Source organism: Strongylocentrotus purpuratus, unplaced genomic scaffold (assembly GCF_000002235.5).
Source record: "Strongylocentrotus purpuratus isolate Spur 01 unplaced genomic scaffold, Spur_5.0 spur5_scaffold_19, whole genome shotgun sequence".
NCBI lineage: Eukaryota > Metazoa > Echinodermata > Echinoidea > Camarodonta > Strongylocentrotidae > Strongylocentrotus > Strongylocentrotus purpuratus.
Genome location: NW_022145604.1, coordinates 31,265,746 through 31,284,117, shown reverse-complemented (window position 1 = coordinate 31,284,117; position 18,372 = coordinate 31,265,746). Strand labels below are relative to the sequence as shown.

Genomic DNA, 18,372 nt, shown 5'->3' with positions numbered 1-18,372 from the left:
GCAGGTGTGTCTGTTGTGTGACAGGTAAGGTCAAATTATGTTGAATATAATTATTACATTAAGAATATATCATTAAAGCATTTCATATAAAGTGATGTATAGTGCCCATGAGCATACACAAATTCTCATAATTGTTGAGTTTCCACATTAAATTTTAAATTGGAGTTGAGTTACAATCATGTTATTGCAGCAGAATTATACACGGTGGTTTAAGAACAACTTCATAAGAAAAATGAAGAGCACTCAATAAAATGTGCACGGAATTTTGAATTTTGGATCGATCTTGAGTTGAATTAAACAAAGTAACAAAACAATAACTCCAATATCATTAAAAAAGAGAAGAAAACAAATATGATATATTACTATAGATGATCTACAACTGAGCATTGACCAGTTTGACAAGTGTGGGGACACTTGATTTTCTATATCGTTCAGTTCTTGCATAAGGAATGTGTAGGTGGTTAGAATTCCTAAGTCCACCTCGCGAGAGATGCTGTCGTTCTGCCGGAAGCAAATCACGGTGTCGCGAGGAGACAAGGATTGATTTGGCAAAGTTGATAAGTAAGTCACTTACTTCTTCGCCTGGCAAGGGAGGGAATGTCGAAGCTGCTCAGGAGTTCCTCATAGTGCTGTTGATCAGGGTAAGATATCATCCTGAGTGATCTACGTTGTATCCGCTCTATGCTATCTGACTGCTGTGTTGTCAGGCTACTGCTCCACACTGGTGCACAATATTCCATCAATGGTCGGATATACATTGTGTATATGAGCACAAGATCACTGGTTGGAACTCCATTCCTCTTCAATTTGCACAGAATATATAAACGTCTGGATGCACGTTTGATGACCTGTTCCACTAGTAGATCCCACTTTAGGTTTGTCTGAATGATAACACCAAGCAGGCGAAGCGACGTTACAGACTCCAAAACTTGATTTCCAATAGTAATCACCGGTGAAGGTGGACCATTACGCAGGAAACTTACATGCATCACCTTACATTTTTCAGGTTTTGGTTTCATTGAATTCAACTCACTCCATGCAGATAGCGCATCCACATGAGACTGTAGATGACTTGGCTCTGCTTTATGGATAACTTCAGCAATAGTTACGTCATCAACATACTTCCAACTAATGTAACCAAATTTAATGCATAGGTCTATGTGAAGTGCCTCAATACAAACTATTTCATTCACCAGATAAGAATAATAGTATTTCAATAGACAGAATCCTAACTGCATACATTAGTTGTTGCCAGGTTGGACAAACATTATACCTACCTTGCAACACTTAATATATGCAGTTGCATTCTGACTATTGAAATACTATTATTCCTATCAGGTGAATGAAATAATTTGTATTGAGGCACTTCACAAAGACCTATGCATTAAATTTGGTTACATTACGAAAATGGCCTATTGTTGAGGGTAGGATGAGGAGCTTTATATTTTGTTCTCTTTCTTTGTCTGTCATGTTCATAGTGTTACTTCCTGCATGCATGTATATCGTCGAGTGCAATCTAAAAGATTTCTAATTATTTCTAATAATTTCTAATAGTCAACATGGGCAGTTGAGTACGTTGACACGCATGATCAGTCGGCGTTCGTCGTGTTCTCGTCCACTCAATCTAAAAGTCCCTAGAGATGAGCTGCCAAGTCGACGGGATTTCTACGCAGTCTAGAGACTGGCCAAGCGACCGTCAGCTGTGAGGGACTCGCGAGATGGAAGCTACCGTGCACTAAAGTTATGTTCTAGTAAATTGATTATGTTCTGTTGATTTTTGACGCAACGATTTGTAGGCTGAAGATTAAAACTTCATTATACCTTTATACAATTGTTTTCTGCTGTGGTTTCTGATGAGGTAGCAATTTAAATAACTTAAAAGAAGTCACTCACGTGACACTATTAATAAATACAATAAGATACTTTTTGACATTATGATTAAAATCCAGATGACTGGCATCTCCGTTTCTTTGCTTCATTTTAGATGACAGAGGCTTTTTCCATACACAAACATATTCTTCGGTAATAGAATGAACAGTTTTTGCTTCTAATCTGTGAATCGGAAGGGATCACCATGTCGTTCTGTTGCGTTAAACAACAATAATTAAAGAAAACTGGACACAAAAAAATGAATTGAGACCATACCTTTAAAATTAGTTAAATCAAAAGTCATTTTATAGTATACGCATTTTGAATTTCAGGAGAATTTGTCTACAAATCACCTAAGGTAATTGAGAGTCATAATACATCACGTAAGGATACATTTTTAAATCATTGCATAATTGTGAAGTCGCCTGAAACGGGACTGTTATCATTCATGGACTGCATGGTGTGATGGTTAGTTTGAATATATAGAGTCTATCAGGAGTACAGAAAGCAATCTCCCCTGATCGGAACTCGCGGAGAACGTACCAGCTTCTCTCAGACTTCTCAATCTTGTGATCAGAGATGAGAGTCTGAACGTGTTTGAGCTCGCTGGTGTACTCATCTATACTAACCAACCCATCATCATGATTGACCCAGGCGATTAGGATTGAATTATTCTGTGTTACAGCAGCGTATGCCGTTAGTCCCGATTTCTCTACCTTGTGTTTCACAATGCCATCTTTGTCAATTATCATTGCTGTATTACCATACCTGATGATTAATACGTCATTATAACTAGTAATCTGATGAGGTATGTACCCATCGCATGGTATCTCCCTGATCACCTTCCCACCATCTGGTGAGAACACCTGGATCTTCTTGGCTTTCCAGTAGCCGACATAGATCAGATCATTACTGTCTACGGTGAGACTACGGGTCCCACCTTCATCTTTACTCAGAGTATCAAATATTAGATCCAGCTTCACATACTCCCGTGTGTACAGTGTGAGGGGATCTGTGTCGACATACCGGCCATCAGACAGGTATCCTACATCATCGATCACGACATCCTTGAGGACTGTTTTTTGCAACTGACCATCAGCAGAGAAGATATCAATTCCTTTTTTGCTGTATCCCACTGCCATTCTTCCATCGGTTGTTGCAGCCATGCCATTCATGTGACCTTTCTTAGAGAGTTCTACATCACATTCCAACTCACACGTCTTGAACCTGACCTCACCAATGTTCAACTGATTATATTGATTGTTAGGTGTGAATATCAGTTGCTCTGCAAGGTCAGCTAATTCCGTACCAAGCTTCTTCTCTGGATCATCCCTATCTAGTACATTCTTCAGCTCACCAGACAATGTATCACGAATAACAATGATATCGCCTTCTAATGGAGCCTTCATGCTATTACTCGCTAACGCACTCGCACTCTCGATACTCGAAATTAACCTCCCATCAACATCATTCATCTCATCAAATTTCTTACATAATTTAACTTTCTGAGCGTCCAATTGATTTTCTAGTGCTGCTTTCCTCTCGTCTAATTTCTTGAGTGATTCTTGATAAGTCTTGTTGATTTCCGCCTTTTTTACTGCAATGTGATCAGTGACACGTTCCTTCTGTTTCTTGATGCAGGTCACGTGGTTCTTGATGGTTGTAGCTTTCGCCTCGCCTCGGGATTGTAGAGATACAATTTGTATCTCGGTAGAAGCATTGTATTCCTCAGTATTCTGAACTGTGTGGCCTTGATTTTCATGACTCAGCAACCTACATCTCATGCAGATGAACTTCTTACAGGTGATACACACATCAGTACAGAGGTGTTTTTGTTTATCTGCTTTGTGTTCTTGGCAATAAACCTCTTTTTCGAGGACCACCCTTCCCTCTCTGACGTCTTCTATTCTCACAACTCTATGCTTGACATGAGGCGGCCATTTATTGTGAATCTCGAGGCATTTGTTACACATGTTCTTATCACACTCACAACAACAAACATGTACAGCTTCCGACTCGCACACGTCACAAACTTGCTCACAATTGTTCACATCATCAATGAGAGACTGAAGAGGAGCATTAGTATTTAGATTCAAGACATTACCATCTTCTACAGGTGTTTCGCTTCGACAGATGGGACATGTTAGAGCAATTTGTGAAGAGCTTTCAAGAATATCATTAAGGCAATTCTTACAGAACGCATGTGTACATGATAATTGTTTCGGGTCACTAAGCAGCTCTAGACAAACAGGGCACTGCAAATCGCGTGAAATTCTATTTTCCAAAGTAGCCATTGTGATATCTCAATATGCACTGATATGATATATGTTGCAAACAACACTAATATGCCTACATCAATGGAGAAATTTAGCCCGTTGACTAGAGAATATGCGAGACGTCTTATCGGTAGTCATTCAGAAACAGTATATAATGTTATTACAAGCATTTTGTCTCATGGTTATGGCTCTATTTTACTAAAGTAACCTAGTATAACGAGATGAGAGGGTGAGCTTCCAGTCGGGTATATTCTCCTTCGTGCTGTCGACCACCGCATGCTATCTGCTGCAGATCAAGAACAGGTCAGGAGGCAGCCTTAATATTTTTTCATTTCTTCTGATCCGTACTCCTCACACAATGTGCTAATGGTCCTAAAATTGAAAATGAATAAATAATGATTATGTACCTATGGTAGCACATCGGGGTTAATACTGCTCTTCATGCGGGCCCTGCTATTAGTATTACCTCACGAACTGTCAGTTACCAATTTACACCTGGGTGGAGAGTGGAAAATATGGATTAACGTATTGCAAACGGACTTTGCAATGAACCAGATGAGAGAGAGAGAGAGAGAGGGGGGGAGACGCGGGGAGGAAGGGAATCACGTAGTTAATTTTGTTACTAATCTCAGTGTCCAATCATTGTTATGGTGTCAAACTAATAGTAAATTATTGACAATTCATCATAACCCTGTTTTCCTGCATTACAAGGATAAATCAACATAAGTAGAGTCATGATGAATATAGAAATAGAGACAAAGAGAGTGAGAAAGTGTTGCTTATTTATGAGGGAATTTTAACATAAATGTGGCACATCACCCCATTATTAACTTTTAGTCCTCATTTAATATTGAGTAGTTCGAAAATTGAGTATGGATTAGATTGTTATTTTGCGTTTCTGTACAATAACCCCTTGGAAAACTACCCCCTGGAAAATAACCACCCGTTAAATTACCCCCCCCCCCCCCCCGCGGACAATTACTACAACCCTACAAGTTACCACTGGCGACAGGGGGGGGGGGGGCATCAACAAAAAATAACCCAAAATAATTCACATAAATATTTGTTCAGTTTATTCATTCAGAAATGCGAAGAGGCTTCGTGTTCGCAATTTCGTATATTTTAAGGCTCCCCCCCCCCTTTGGAAAATCCTGGATCCGCCCCTGACTTCCGGAAGTTACACTGAGTAAGACTGGGTCGGTGGAAGGGAGTGTTAACTTAATCGTGGCAAGTTGATCCGATTAATTTAATATGGGCATTTGTCCACCAAATAGATTATACTTGGCTGTCAAAATGTTGAATCTGTAATAAAGGGTAGACACGTTTAAAGGGCAAGGGATGCCAATCTGTTCTTTTACTTCTTTCTTGATAGTCTCCCTCTTCCACTTTTTGACTTCACATATGATTTTTTTTAAGGCGTCTTTACTTCCTTCATAATATTTTGATTATTATAAGATTAGTTCAGTTTAGTTACTCTAGTTTTCCTTCTGAGCTCACAGGCATCTCTCCCATCTTCTGTGAGATGATTCACTAGTTTCCCTCTCCTGATGCCAACAACTTGCTTAGTAATCTCATTGGTTGCATTCATGAACTTAAGCCAGAGCTCATATACGTCTGTATCTTCCAGCTGTAACAACTGTTCAAACGCTCTATCAATTCGAGCTAGGGATTCTTCAGCAGCAGATGGGTTTTTAAACCTGCCCACATCATATGACTTCTGTACGCTTTTTATTCTTCTAGCTTTTGGTGGTTGAAACTGTACATTGGCTAAAATGAGGTTGTGATCTGATGCAATGTCAGCAGAGCAGAACTTTGTGGACTTTACAGCAACATTCGATACTGTCTGGAAGGAAGCTCTAGGAAGTGCCTGAAAAATCAGGTTGACCTCATTAAGTATATGTATGATCAGACCAATTGTGCTGTCAACAATCATGTGATGTGGTAACATCACGGAATTGCTCCAAGTTATGACAGGCGTTAGGCTTTCCCCAAGTCTGTTTAACATCTTCCCAGAGTAAGTGATGATCAATGTTTAAAAAAAACCTAGACCATGGTGTTCAGATGGGCGGCATGCGCATTAATAACATCCGCTATAGAGATGACACCACTCTACTCGAACTCATCTACGACAAGCTCCAAACATCAACTAACAAGCTGGTGGGAAAATGTGGTATATTGGGGAATGAAAATCAGCACAGCTAAATGCACAATCATGACAAAGGATGATGAGGAGATTTCAATCAATGGCAATACTATAGAGAAGGTAGAAAATTGTGTCTTCTATGGTAGTGTAGTCCCCTCGGCTACCACGGATGTCAAGAGTCACGTAAATCTAGCTTTCTGAGCATTTGGGTGACCGAGAAACAATATGGACCAACCAAGATATTTCAAGAGCCTTGAAAGTCAGGATATATAAAGCACTCTTTCCTCCTGTAGCCACATATGGGTCAGAGACGTGGAATCTAAGGAAACTGAGCGAGATATATTGGAAACTTTCGAGAGGAGATGTCTGCGGAAAAAACAGCAGTCCATCTTCTGGCTAGAATTAGAAGTGTAGACATCCGAAAGTCACTGAACATATTTACGACAATATATGAGGAAATATCCAACCACCCTCTGAAATGGTTATGACATGTTGCATGTATGCCACAGAAACGCAATACCAATACAAGTCCACACCAATGACAAAGGGCACCGGGACGTCCTCCCCTGAGGTGGATAGACCAAATCCGCCGAGACTCTGGATTAAGCCTGGAGGCTGCTCAACACCAAGCTCATGAAAGGAGGCAGACCACCCGGAGGAGCGCAGTGTACACTCAGTCCTGTGCATCACTCGAAAGAAGAACTTCGGGAGATTTGTGAAAGTCAGTTAACAGTAGCAGAGTGCCAGGCAACTGTTAGTGAAATGCAAACTGGAAAATCACCAGTAAACAATGGACTCACAAAGGCATTCTATGTCAATTTCTGGGACATTGTATCTGCTCCTTTACTATGGGCCCAAAACTGTCTGCTTGTCAAAATCAAAGCGTTATCGAATTATTTAATAACCAAAAAAGGTTTTTTTTTTTTAAAGAAGAGAATTACCGACCTATCTTATAGGTAAATGTCAATGTAATCATTAGCTCAAAATTACTTGCAACACGCTTAAAGAAAGTGATACAATTGATTATTCATCCAGAACAACATGTTTTCATCAAGGGTAGATAATATAGCGGAAGCTTTTTGAAATGTACAGGATATGTTTTATAACTTAAATACTGAAAACAAGAATACTTGTATGAAATCAACTGACTTTAGGAAAGCCTTCGATTTAATAGACCATGTATTTTTGTTTATAAACCACTGGGGTCTGTAGGCTTAAGTCCAACATTTATTGAATGGGTTCAAACAAACGTTGAAGGATGTCTACTTAATAATGGCACTTCAACCTGGTTGTATCCTATCTACAAAGGAGTAAGACAAGAAGTCCCTTTATCCCTGTACCTTTTTCTGATTGCAATTGAAATTATAGCTTCTCATTTAAAAATAGATAACATAAATACGATAGAAATGACAGATGTTACTTTTGGCTCAAGTGAATCAAAACTATCATAATTAGCAGAAACTTTTTTCTGCACATTTAAAGATTTGTATTCAGTTGAAGTATTATTTGATATGCTAGGGCTATTCGACAGATTTTCTAGTCTGACATTTAGCAAATAAAAAACAGAAGTATGGAAAATAGAAAAGCATCGAGGTTTTTGGATTATACAGAAATCCATCGCAGTACCTGAGCAATTACAATAGCCCCTTCACCCATGGGTAAATATCATTGTATTCTATTTTGAACGTATTTTCACCTAGGTTGTAGAGTAATCATGTACTTCTAAAGATGCTAGCAGTTGCCTGATGATCGCTCGCAAGGCGTTACACTCGGAGTAGCAAGCGTGTTCTATTAGTCTGCCTTATTCAATATATATTTTTGCTCTTCCTATAGGCATTGAGCACTGTACGGAAGGATAGAGCAAAGCTAAGTATATATATATATATATATATATAATTTTTGTTTACATATGATTGTGGGAGGTATAATAGCGTTGTAGGAAAAACACCTACATTTACCAACTAAGGAAAATCTTGGGATGTCGAAAACTTTGATGTCGAATCGCAAACCGAGCCCCATATATGCAAACCTGATCACAAAATATAAGTTTTACATTTATTTCCACATTGCATTATCCTCAGGAGATTTACGAAGCACAAGACGCAGTCATTATATGCATTATGCGGATATGGAATAAGACAATATAATAGACTAGCCAAGTAACTAACGTGTCGATATTTTGTGTGATAAATTGATGGGATATTACGACGGCCTTGATTTTTACCCCGTCATTTGTTTATACCTCTGACTTTCTTTTAGTCCTCTGACATTTGTTTACCTCTGACATTTTTACACCGACCACTCTCAATAGCGAACTTTCTCCACCTGCAATGCGATCATCATTTTAATCAAACGGAACTTTGTTATTCCTGGCTCATTTTTCCTGATTCAGGTGTCATATGAAATAAACTTTCTAGAAATGTGAATTTTTCTTCGAAATTCTAATACCGCCCGCCAATTTACTTTTTGGTTTCCTTCCTTCAAATTGCTTTTAATCACTTATGCGTGAAATATACATTATATGAGTTGCATCAAATGAAAGAAGAGGATATACGCTTCACAAATATGTGTAATTTATTAATTCTAATTGTGATTAAGTTATGATTAAACTTTTTTCTGGGTCGCACTGTATACTCATCGGGACAGATTTGTCAGCCGGTTTGTAAATGAGATATAGGCTGCCTTCATTCATCAATATTCAAGTACACTGCAATTTTTAGTCCGGGATGGTGTCAAGGTAAACCTCTCTTAGTACAGAAGGCCCGAATTAATATAACGCTACGATATGGTACTTATCAACATGTCATTCAAATGAACTTATCCTCTAACGCCTAACCGTATATTGTATGTATTTCTCATGAACAATCCCCCCCCCCCAAAAAAAAAACCTACTTTTAAAGCTTTCGCCTCCTACCATTTTCTGAATTATCTTGCTGTACTGATCTCTATGTTTTAAATAAGAAGTATACCGATAATGAGAAGGAAATAGATATTAATTTGAATTCAGTTCATTTCAAAACATGTTTTGTTTGTTTACGTTACTTATTGCGGGAGGTTAAATAGCGTTGTAGGGAAAACACACACATTTACCATCAAAGGATCATAGTAGGATGTCGAAAACTTTGTAAGGGAATCGCAACCGAACCTCCATTGTACGTGGCAGAATCTTATCGTGATCATGGGTTAAAATCATTTCGCAACCTAATTTATGTATAACCATAAATGGATTGTACAATTGTTGTGCATTTGAATACAGATCACGTCAGGAATGTGGGCTCGTCATTTTTTTCTTATTGACATAGTTTAATTGTTCAATGAATGCTTGACTTCTTTTTAAAATTTACCAAGTTTTCACACCAGCTTGTAAGGTTCATTAGTCTGGAGGAGCTTTGAAATAATAACCTTTGACCTGACAATAAGTACTCCCACCGATAGTTTACACTCCGAGAATTATACAATAAAATAATCATGGTCTTCTCTCAACATAAAACAAAATACATATCAGTGTTCAATAATACATATGAATATTGTCAAAAATGAAAGAAAATGTGCTTTACGAAGTAGTAGGACCTTCGTATAAAGAATAGATGTAACCCAAGTTTACTTTTCTACCACTATCATGACTAGGATACATGTCTTTTTCATTGTATAGCATGATTTTGGGCACTTCCATAAATACGATTTCTAGATTTGTAAGTCTTTATTCATCTGCTGCGTGATTAAGAAGTAAGAATAGCATTCGGCAAAATTTTCCCGTGTATACAATATAATAATAACAGAAATTTGACATTAAAACAATATGTAACTGATAACATACTACCAATAATTATTCACTCTAGAGAGATATTATCTTCTTAAGTGGAATGAAATAAACTTAGGAGCTATTGATCTGTTAGCGAGGGAGAAACCGAGATAGGGGCGTCCCTCAACAAGACTTGAATATCATTCTTGACAAAGGCAGCTCTCATTAGTAGATAGAAGGGACATTTTGGTGCTTTAATCCATCATTAAAGCCCCCCCCCCCCCACACACACACACACACCCATTACCTGAGCATTATATGGTGAATCTTTCGGTTTTAGCATGTCTATTAAGTCAAATAATCAATATGTGTATGGGTAATTTGTATGTCCCATACAAAAGAATATGGAATTACTGAATCATGAACAGGAAAATAAATTTATGTGGGTTTGCATGGTTATTATAACCATATCACTTAAACCCTAACGGTTACTATGTGCACATGCGCAGGTTTAGATAGCTAGCTAGACTCTTCGCGGACGCGACTTGTAGGTAAGTCTGAGATGGTCTACCGCGTAAGCTATTAAATTGTATTACAGTGATGATGTTGATATGAAATTTGAAAATGAAGCTGATGATGATAACATTGATGATAATATTATTGATGATGATGGTGGTGGTGATGATGATGATGACGCCATCACTATCGTAATCATAATCTTCATAAATTGTATGATTATTTTCAACATGTTTTCATCAACATCATCATCATCATCATCATCATTGCCATTTGTTTTCATAACTACTCCCAACACCGTCAACATCATTATCATACCCATCGGTCATGTACTCACTATCATCGTCTATAAAAGCACCGACCTTGTCATTTACGTAATCATTACATATTTTAAAAAACTCGTCACGGTATCAATATCGTCGTCTCTAGGCCTTTCCATGTTTTTGTCATTTTCATCATCATCATCATCATCACCATCATCATCATCGTTATCATGCCTATCGATCTTGTCGTCATTATCACTATCTCAATATCGTCATCTACGTCATTGTTAATATTTAAAATAAACTAGGGGGTAAATTTCGTCGTGGGTGGTTCTCGTTTGGGGGTAATTTTCCGCGGTCAATTTTCCTTGGGGGTAAATGTCTTGCTCTTAAAAGTCCGGGGTGATTTTCCAGGGGGTAAATGTCCTAGAGCCATTTCTTAGAAGTGTTTTGTGTTTGTGTAAGTGGCTATTATGCTAATCCGTTCAAGATGGAAATTTGAAGCGCAATTGTAACTGCAAAAAAGGTGCTACACCAAAATAATATGTCGGTTGGATTTGCTCGGATTAATGAAATTCATTTATAATGTAATCCCTAAATTATGCAAATAAAATTGAATTGAATTTATTTATTCACCACCATTGAAAACATTGAAACAAAAGATAAATGTACAATGACAATGTCAATATAACATAAATGCATGACATGAATTATAAAAAAAAATACATGTTCTACAGCGATATACATGTCGTTATGACAAATATAAAGTAAACTTTGCTTCAAGAGTAAAACAATAAATGACTATTTACAATGATTTTGTGATCGATGGTAAAATAGAGAAAAAAATAGCACATGTGCTAGTCGAGTCTGACTCTCGTTATCTAAAGCCTAAAATAAAGTTAATTTAAAAATACATGATGGGTTTCCAAATCTTATATATAAGATTTGTGTATAATATTAAAATGAGACTGGTTACTATATACAACTATATAGTTACGAAATTATGAGTCGTGGTTTTCACTTAAGATGAAATATTTATAAAAAAAAAATTAAAAAAAAGAAAGAAGTATAATTGATAAAAGCTATAACATACATGTGGAAGAGGGTTAGCCTATTCCCAGGTGCTAAGTAGTGTGACCACATAAAGGAAATTTAAAGGGAATTAAACATGGAAATGAGGTATGTCCCTATAAGATTACCCCCTTGTGCGGTAGTAGTCAACGAAATTTAATGGAACGCTGTTCGTCTAAGCGAGGGAAGTATTAAACAAACACGGGGAGGTGTACTGCAATTATTGTACATTTATCATGTTTATATCAAATATATATAAAAATCCGACAGAAACTTACACAAACCACGTAAACTCGTCCGTTGGACTCGAATGCACGTTGCCTTCTTTATAGCAGATTCCTCTTTGCTGTCAATATTTTGGATCTGGAATAAAAAGGTAGACACATTTAGTTAAGTTGAGACCCATCTTCAGAGTGAGTCAGAAAAAAATGCCCTACTTTTTAAAAGTTGTATTGTTTGAAGTATGAATATTAAATCATGGGTTTCACGATATTTTTTGATAGAGTTATCCTCCCAAAACATTTAGATACCATTTTCATTTGAATCTCTGCATGCATTACTGAACATCAGACAATCTTTACAAGGCTGCCAAATCTCACTTTCGCCAAGTTACTGGGTGAGGAATAAAACGGTGCATTGAACAAAGGCAGTCAAACAGACAGACAGACACACACACACACACACCTTCTACCATTGTCTGAATTATCTTGCTGTACTGATCTCTATGTTTTAAATAAGAAGTATACCGATAATGAGAAAGAAATGAATATTAATTTGAATTCAGGTCATTTCAAAACGTTTTTTGTTTGTTTACTTATTGTGGGAGGTTAAATAGCGTTGTAGGGGAAACACACACATTTACCATCTAAGGATAATGATAGTAGGTTGTCGAAAACTTTGTAAGGGAATCGCAACCGAACCTCCATTGTACGTGGCAGAATCTTATCGTGATCATGGGTTAAAATCACTTCGCAACCAGATTTATGTATAACCATAAAAGGATTGTACCATTGTTGAGCATTTGAATACAGATCACGCCAGGAATGTGGGCTCAGCATTTTTTTCTTATTGTCATAGTAATTGTTCAATGAATGCTTGACTTCTTTTTAAAATTTACCAAGTGTTCACACCAGCTTGTAAGGTACATTAGTCTGGAGGAGCTTTTAAATAAAAAACCATTGACCTGACAATAAGTACTCCCACTAATAGTTTATACTCATCATCATTATCATGCCTATTGGTCATGTCGTCTTTATTACTATCTCAATATCGTCATCTACGTCATTGTTTCTATTTAAAATAAACTAGGGGGTAATTGTCGTCGGGGGTGGTTCTCGTTTGGGGGTAATATTCCGGGGGCAATGTTCCTTGGGGGTGGGGGTAATTGTCTTGCTCTTAAAAGTCCGGGGTAATTTTCCAGGGAGTAATTGTCCTAGAGCCATTTTTAGAAGTGTTTTGTGATTGTGTAAGTGACCATTATGCTAATCCGTTCTGGATGGAAATTTGAAGCGCAATTGTAACTGCAAAAAAGGTGCTTCACTAAAATACTATGTCAGTTGGATTTGCTCGGATTAACGAAGTTTATCTGTAATGTAATCCCTAAATTATGAAGTATAATGGAGGAAAGCTATAACATACATGTGGAACAGAGCTAAGCAGTATGACAACACTAAGGAAATTTAAAGGGAATTTAATATTGGAAGGAGGTATGTCCCTATAAAATTAGCACGTGTGCGGTCGTAGTCAATAACATTAAATGGAACGCTCTTCGTCGAAGCGAGAAAGTTATTGAATAAAGCAATGGTAGGTGTACTGCAATTATCGCACAATTATCATGTTAATATCAAATATCATTATGCGACAGAAACTTACATAAGCCACGTAAGCTCGTGCGTTGGACTCGAATGCAAGTTGCCCCTCTTAGCAGATTCCTCTTTTCTGTCAATATTTTGGATCTGGAATAAAAAGGTACACACGTTTATTTAAGTTTAGACCCATCTAAGGTCGTTTTTTAATCAGTCTTTGTTCTGAAAAAACACATTGGACTGAATGACACAAACGCTAGGATTTGTTTAGATGGCAAAGTTAGTTACTTGGAAGGAGAATGTTGGGAAATATGTGAAAGCCAGTTACCAGTAGCAGAGTGCCAAGAAGCGGTTAATAAAACGTCAACAGGAAAATCACAAGGTAACAATGGCCTCACAAAGGATTTTTTTGTCAGATTCTCGGACATTGTATCTGCTCTCTTACTATCGGCAATAAATTATTCTTTTGTGAAATCTGAACCGTCTCGTCTAAAACAATGTGATTTTACATTATTTTTATCTTTTATCTTTCATTTATTTATTTATTTTTTATTTAAATTTTTATCTTTTTTTTTTTTTTTTTTTTTTTTGGGGGGGGGGGGAGAATTATCGACATTTCTCATTGATAAACGTTGATGTGAAAAACTGCTTAAAGTACTTGCAACATGCTTAAAGAAAGTGATACAGTTAATTATTCATCCAGATCAACATGCTTTCACCAATGGTAGAAATAACAGAAGCTATTTGAAATGTACTGGATATGTTTTATTACTTGAATACTGAAAACAATCAACTGACTTTAGAAAAGCCTTCGTTTCAGTAGACAATGTATTTATTTATAAAGCACGAAGTCTCTACGTCTAGGTCCAACATTATTGCGTTAAAACAGTCTTTCATACAATTGAAGGATGTCTACTCAATAATGGCACTTCAACCGGTTATTTTCCTACTTCCAAAGGAGTAGGACAAGGAGTCCATTTATCCATGCACCTTTTTCTGATTGCGATTGAAATGTTAGCCTCTCGTTTTAAAAATATAAACAAAATAAACGAAATACGAACAAACTTAGAGGTATTACTTTGGCTCAACTGAATCGAAGCTATCATCACGAGTAGGGGCGGCGATCCCGGGGGGACGGGGGGAACACGTCCCCCCCCCCCCTCAATTATCATAAAAAAGTGCACACAAAAAAAATGTATAGCAAATACAGACTAAAGTCTGCAACACACTTTAAGGCTCTGGAGGGTCCAAGAGTGCAGCGTTTAGACAAATAAAATGCAAAAATCTTCTCACTCGGGAGCTACGCTCCCTCGCATAATATCCTTCAAAATGTACAAGTAAATACCGAGAAAAAAAGTGTGAAAAAAGTATATTGCTTGTTTTTATACTATAGTTTTGCTAGGGAATGTAATTTGTTAATACAACAAAACTTCAAAAACCTGGGAGGGGGTGGTCACTTCCGTCACCTTCACCCCTCTAATTCACTATCATCCCTCGAACTTGCGTACTGATGGGGGGGGGGCGCTTTGGAGGCAGTTCCCATCAAATGAAGTTCAAACGTGGTTTATTTCTAATTCGATACCAGGGATTTACTAATGTTGTAATGTTGTAATATCCCACAAAGGGCCCTAAGGCGGGCCCCTGGTTGCTCGTCTGACCGTAATTAAATGCCTAAAACGCCTGAGCTTCCAGTGGCTCTGCCCCCTGGACCCCACCAAGGGCCCTAAGGCGGCCCCTGGATGCCCATCCGATCGTAATTTAATGCCCAAACCCCTGAGCTTCTGGGGGCTCCGCCCCCCTGGACCCCACTCCAATAAGTGACCTGCATGCCAGTGTCACAAATAAGGTATCAAAATATGCTCATCTGACCGTATTAAAAGGCTTAAAACCCCTGAGCTTTCGGGGGCTCCGCCTCCAGGATACTCATCTGACCTTAATAAATGCCTAAAACCGCTGGGCTTCATGAGGCTCCACCCCTTGACACCCGCCGGGGCTTTGCCCCTGGACCCCACGCCAACTTACGCTCCAATTTGCTTTGCTTTGCTCTACCTGATCGTAAATACTTTAGCCCCCCCCCCCCCCCCCCCCACTTTGAAAAATGTTTCCAGGGCCTGCGTAACATGTAAGAGTGGTGGTGATGCGGATTTTTTTTTCTGCCCCCCCCCCCTAAAAAAAAAAAAAAAACTCGTCCCTCGCATTTCGTCCCCCCGGTCATGAACAGAAATCGCCGCCCCTGATCATGAGTGACTCCACCCACCTGCCAAGAGCGACTGCGCCCCGATAGACAGAGCGTGGATTGCACACACTAGCCGCTACCAGGCAGGGCAAGCTATAATGTTTGCCCAACCTAGCAACAACCAATATGCGCAACCCACACCCCGCCCACGAAAACGCAATCACTCCTATGGCCCGGTCACACATAGACGACGCACGGCACGCGCATTGAAAATCAGAAAAAAGGTCGTGCGCCCGACTTTTGTCAGGATTTGGGAGAAACTAGCGAGCTGACCGAATGTGTAGCGTGTTGCTAGCTCGTTGCGCGTATACAGGGCGTTTGCTCCACGGATGTCTGGCGTTGGCGTAGCGCTTTGGGCGCGGGTCTGGCGTCCTTTTGGCATTTACTTTCATGCGTCGAGCTCCGCGCACCCTTTTGAGCATGTACAAACAATCCCGACGCCCGGCCCCCCTGCCCCCCCCCCCCCCCACTCAGGTTTCGAAATGACCGCATGCGTGTTCCAAAACTCTCCGGCTCGTAACAAAAGAAAAAGGTCGACCCGTATTGACTTTACACACCGGACTTTTGCTGAAAGGGGGGGGGGGTCACTTGGAACACGCATATGCGTACCCTAAATAACACTGAGTGGGGGGGGGCGGGCCCGACGCACACAGCGAATGACGACGAATGCATGGCGTTGGTTCAGCGTTGGTCCAGCGCAAATTTTCAATGCGAGGGCCGTTCGTCCCCCGTGCGTCCCATATGTGTGACCGGGCCTTGGCAGGCGAAGGGAACCACACGCATCCAGGCACCCCACGGAGACCCACTCACCCAACTCGAACACATTACGAAACCGGTCCATTGAAAAGCGGCGCCTCCTTGGACGTATTGACCAAACGTTCATGTTGGTAATGAATATTATTATATGCACAAGTATATTATGAATATACTGTATAGAGTATAGACGGATGTTTTGAGCTATAGAGTTCAATATATGCATCCATTTTGCAAAAGATTTATTGCATTCTTTCATGGAATTTGTGTTTGTGAACTAAAAAGTGTCAATAAAATATATTTGAAATATTCAAACAAAGAAACACATAGTCATAATACCACTGTAGACGTTTCTTTATAAGTAGTACACAGCAATATAGATCAGTTGGCAACATTTATTCATGGGCTATGATAAATTTGAAAGACAAGCTTACCTAATCTTATCGACAGCCTATTAATCGAAGCTAGGTGTCATCCTAAAAGGGTTCAAACAAAGCTGAAAACATGGATTTGTAGAAGCTGAAGAAACATATCGTGTCGTTGTTTTTAGAAGTCTGACTACGTAATAACGAACAAGTTAGTTCCTGGTTTGAGTAAAGCCAATCCTACATACTTTTAGGAATAAACCAATCACATGAAGGCAGCAGTCTGTCTCTCAGTGGGTTATTCATTAGGAATAATAATTCAACATATCATGTCGTCACAATTTCAATAGAATCAGTCAGGTAGAGTGTCTAGGAGGAGGATCTGAACAACTGGAGGGGGCGGTAAGGTTTTTTAAAGGGAGAGGATTGTCAATAAGCTAACACGACTATCGTTCAGACGGTCACTAGGCCGACCTTCACGCCGACCTTACCATAATACGCCAACTAGCTCTAAACACGAAATTTACTCCCACCTAAATTCCCATCGTGTGAACACGGCAAATGACAACAGTGGCGGATCCAGGGGGTGAGTGATGCCCCCTCCCCCTCCCCTGGGAAAAGAAACGTGTAAAAACACGTAAATTGTACCTTGTTTTGGAGATTCCCCCCCCCCCCCAAAAAAAAAAAAACCTGGGGTTCAAGGGGGGGGAGGGGGTCCCTCCCCCTAAGAAATCCTGGATCCGCGCCTGAATGACAAGCCCACATTCCTGACATGATCCCTATTCAATTGCTCAACAACAGTACAAGTCTTTTATGGTTTTTACAGAAATCAGGTTGCGAAACGATATAATCCATGATCATGAAAAGATTGTGCAGCGTATAATATACAGTAGAGATTGAGTTGCAATTTCCTAACTAAGTTTCCAACATCCTACGATGTTCCTGAGATTGTATAGCTATTGGTAAATGTGTGTTTTTCATACAGCAATATCTTAACATTCCACAATAAATAATGTAAAAAACTAACCCGTCTTGCAATGAGCTGAATAAAAATACGTATTCAATTTCTTGTCATTAACGGTACAATTATTATTTGAAACATAGAGATAAGTACAGCAAGAACATTCAGAAAATGTAGGGAAGAGAAAGCTCTAAAAAGCAAAGCTTGTATTGAGAACGCCCATTACAAATAAATACAATATACCAATAGGCATTGGAGGGTAACTTACATTTGCATAAGTACTATATCATATCGTATACTAATTCGAGCCTACTTTACCAAGAGGTGTTTGCGATGACACCATCACAGACTAATTATTGCAGTGTACTAGAA

The 18,372-nt window shown here is 38.9% G+C and overlaps 1 protein-coding gene across 1 annotated transcript; it reads right to left on the bottom strand.

Moving 5' to 3' along the window:
• Positions 1-2,315: 2,315 nt before the first annotated feature.
• Positions 2,316-3,842, bottom strand: LOC105437398. Its single transcript, XM_011663938.2, has one exon. It carries the CDS (start codon positions 3,840-3,842, stop codon positions 2,316-2,318), a length of 1,527 nt encoding a protein of 508 aa, XP_011662240.1.
• Between the last annotated feature and the right edge of the window lie 14,530 nt (positions 3,843-18,372).

What these genes read in the sequence shown, in the direction of transcription:
- LOC105437398 (XM_011663938.2), bottom strand. Translation starts at nt 3,842, where the DNA reads ATGTGTAACAAATGCCTCGAGATTCACAATAAATGGCCGCCTCATGTC.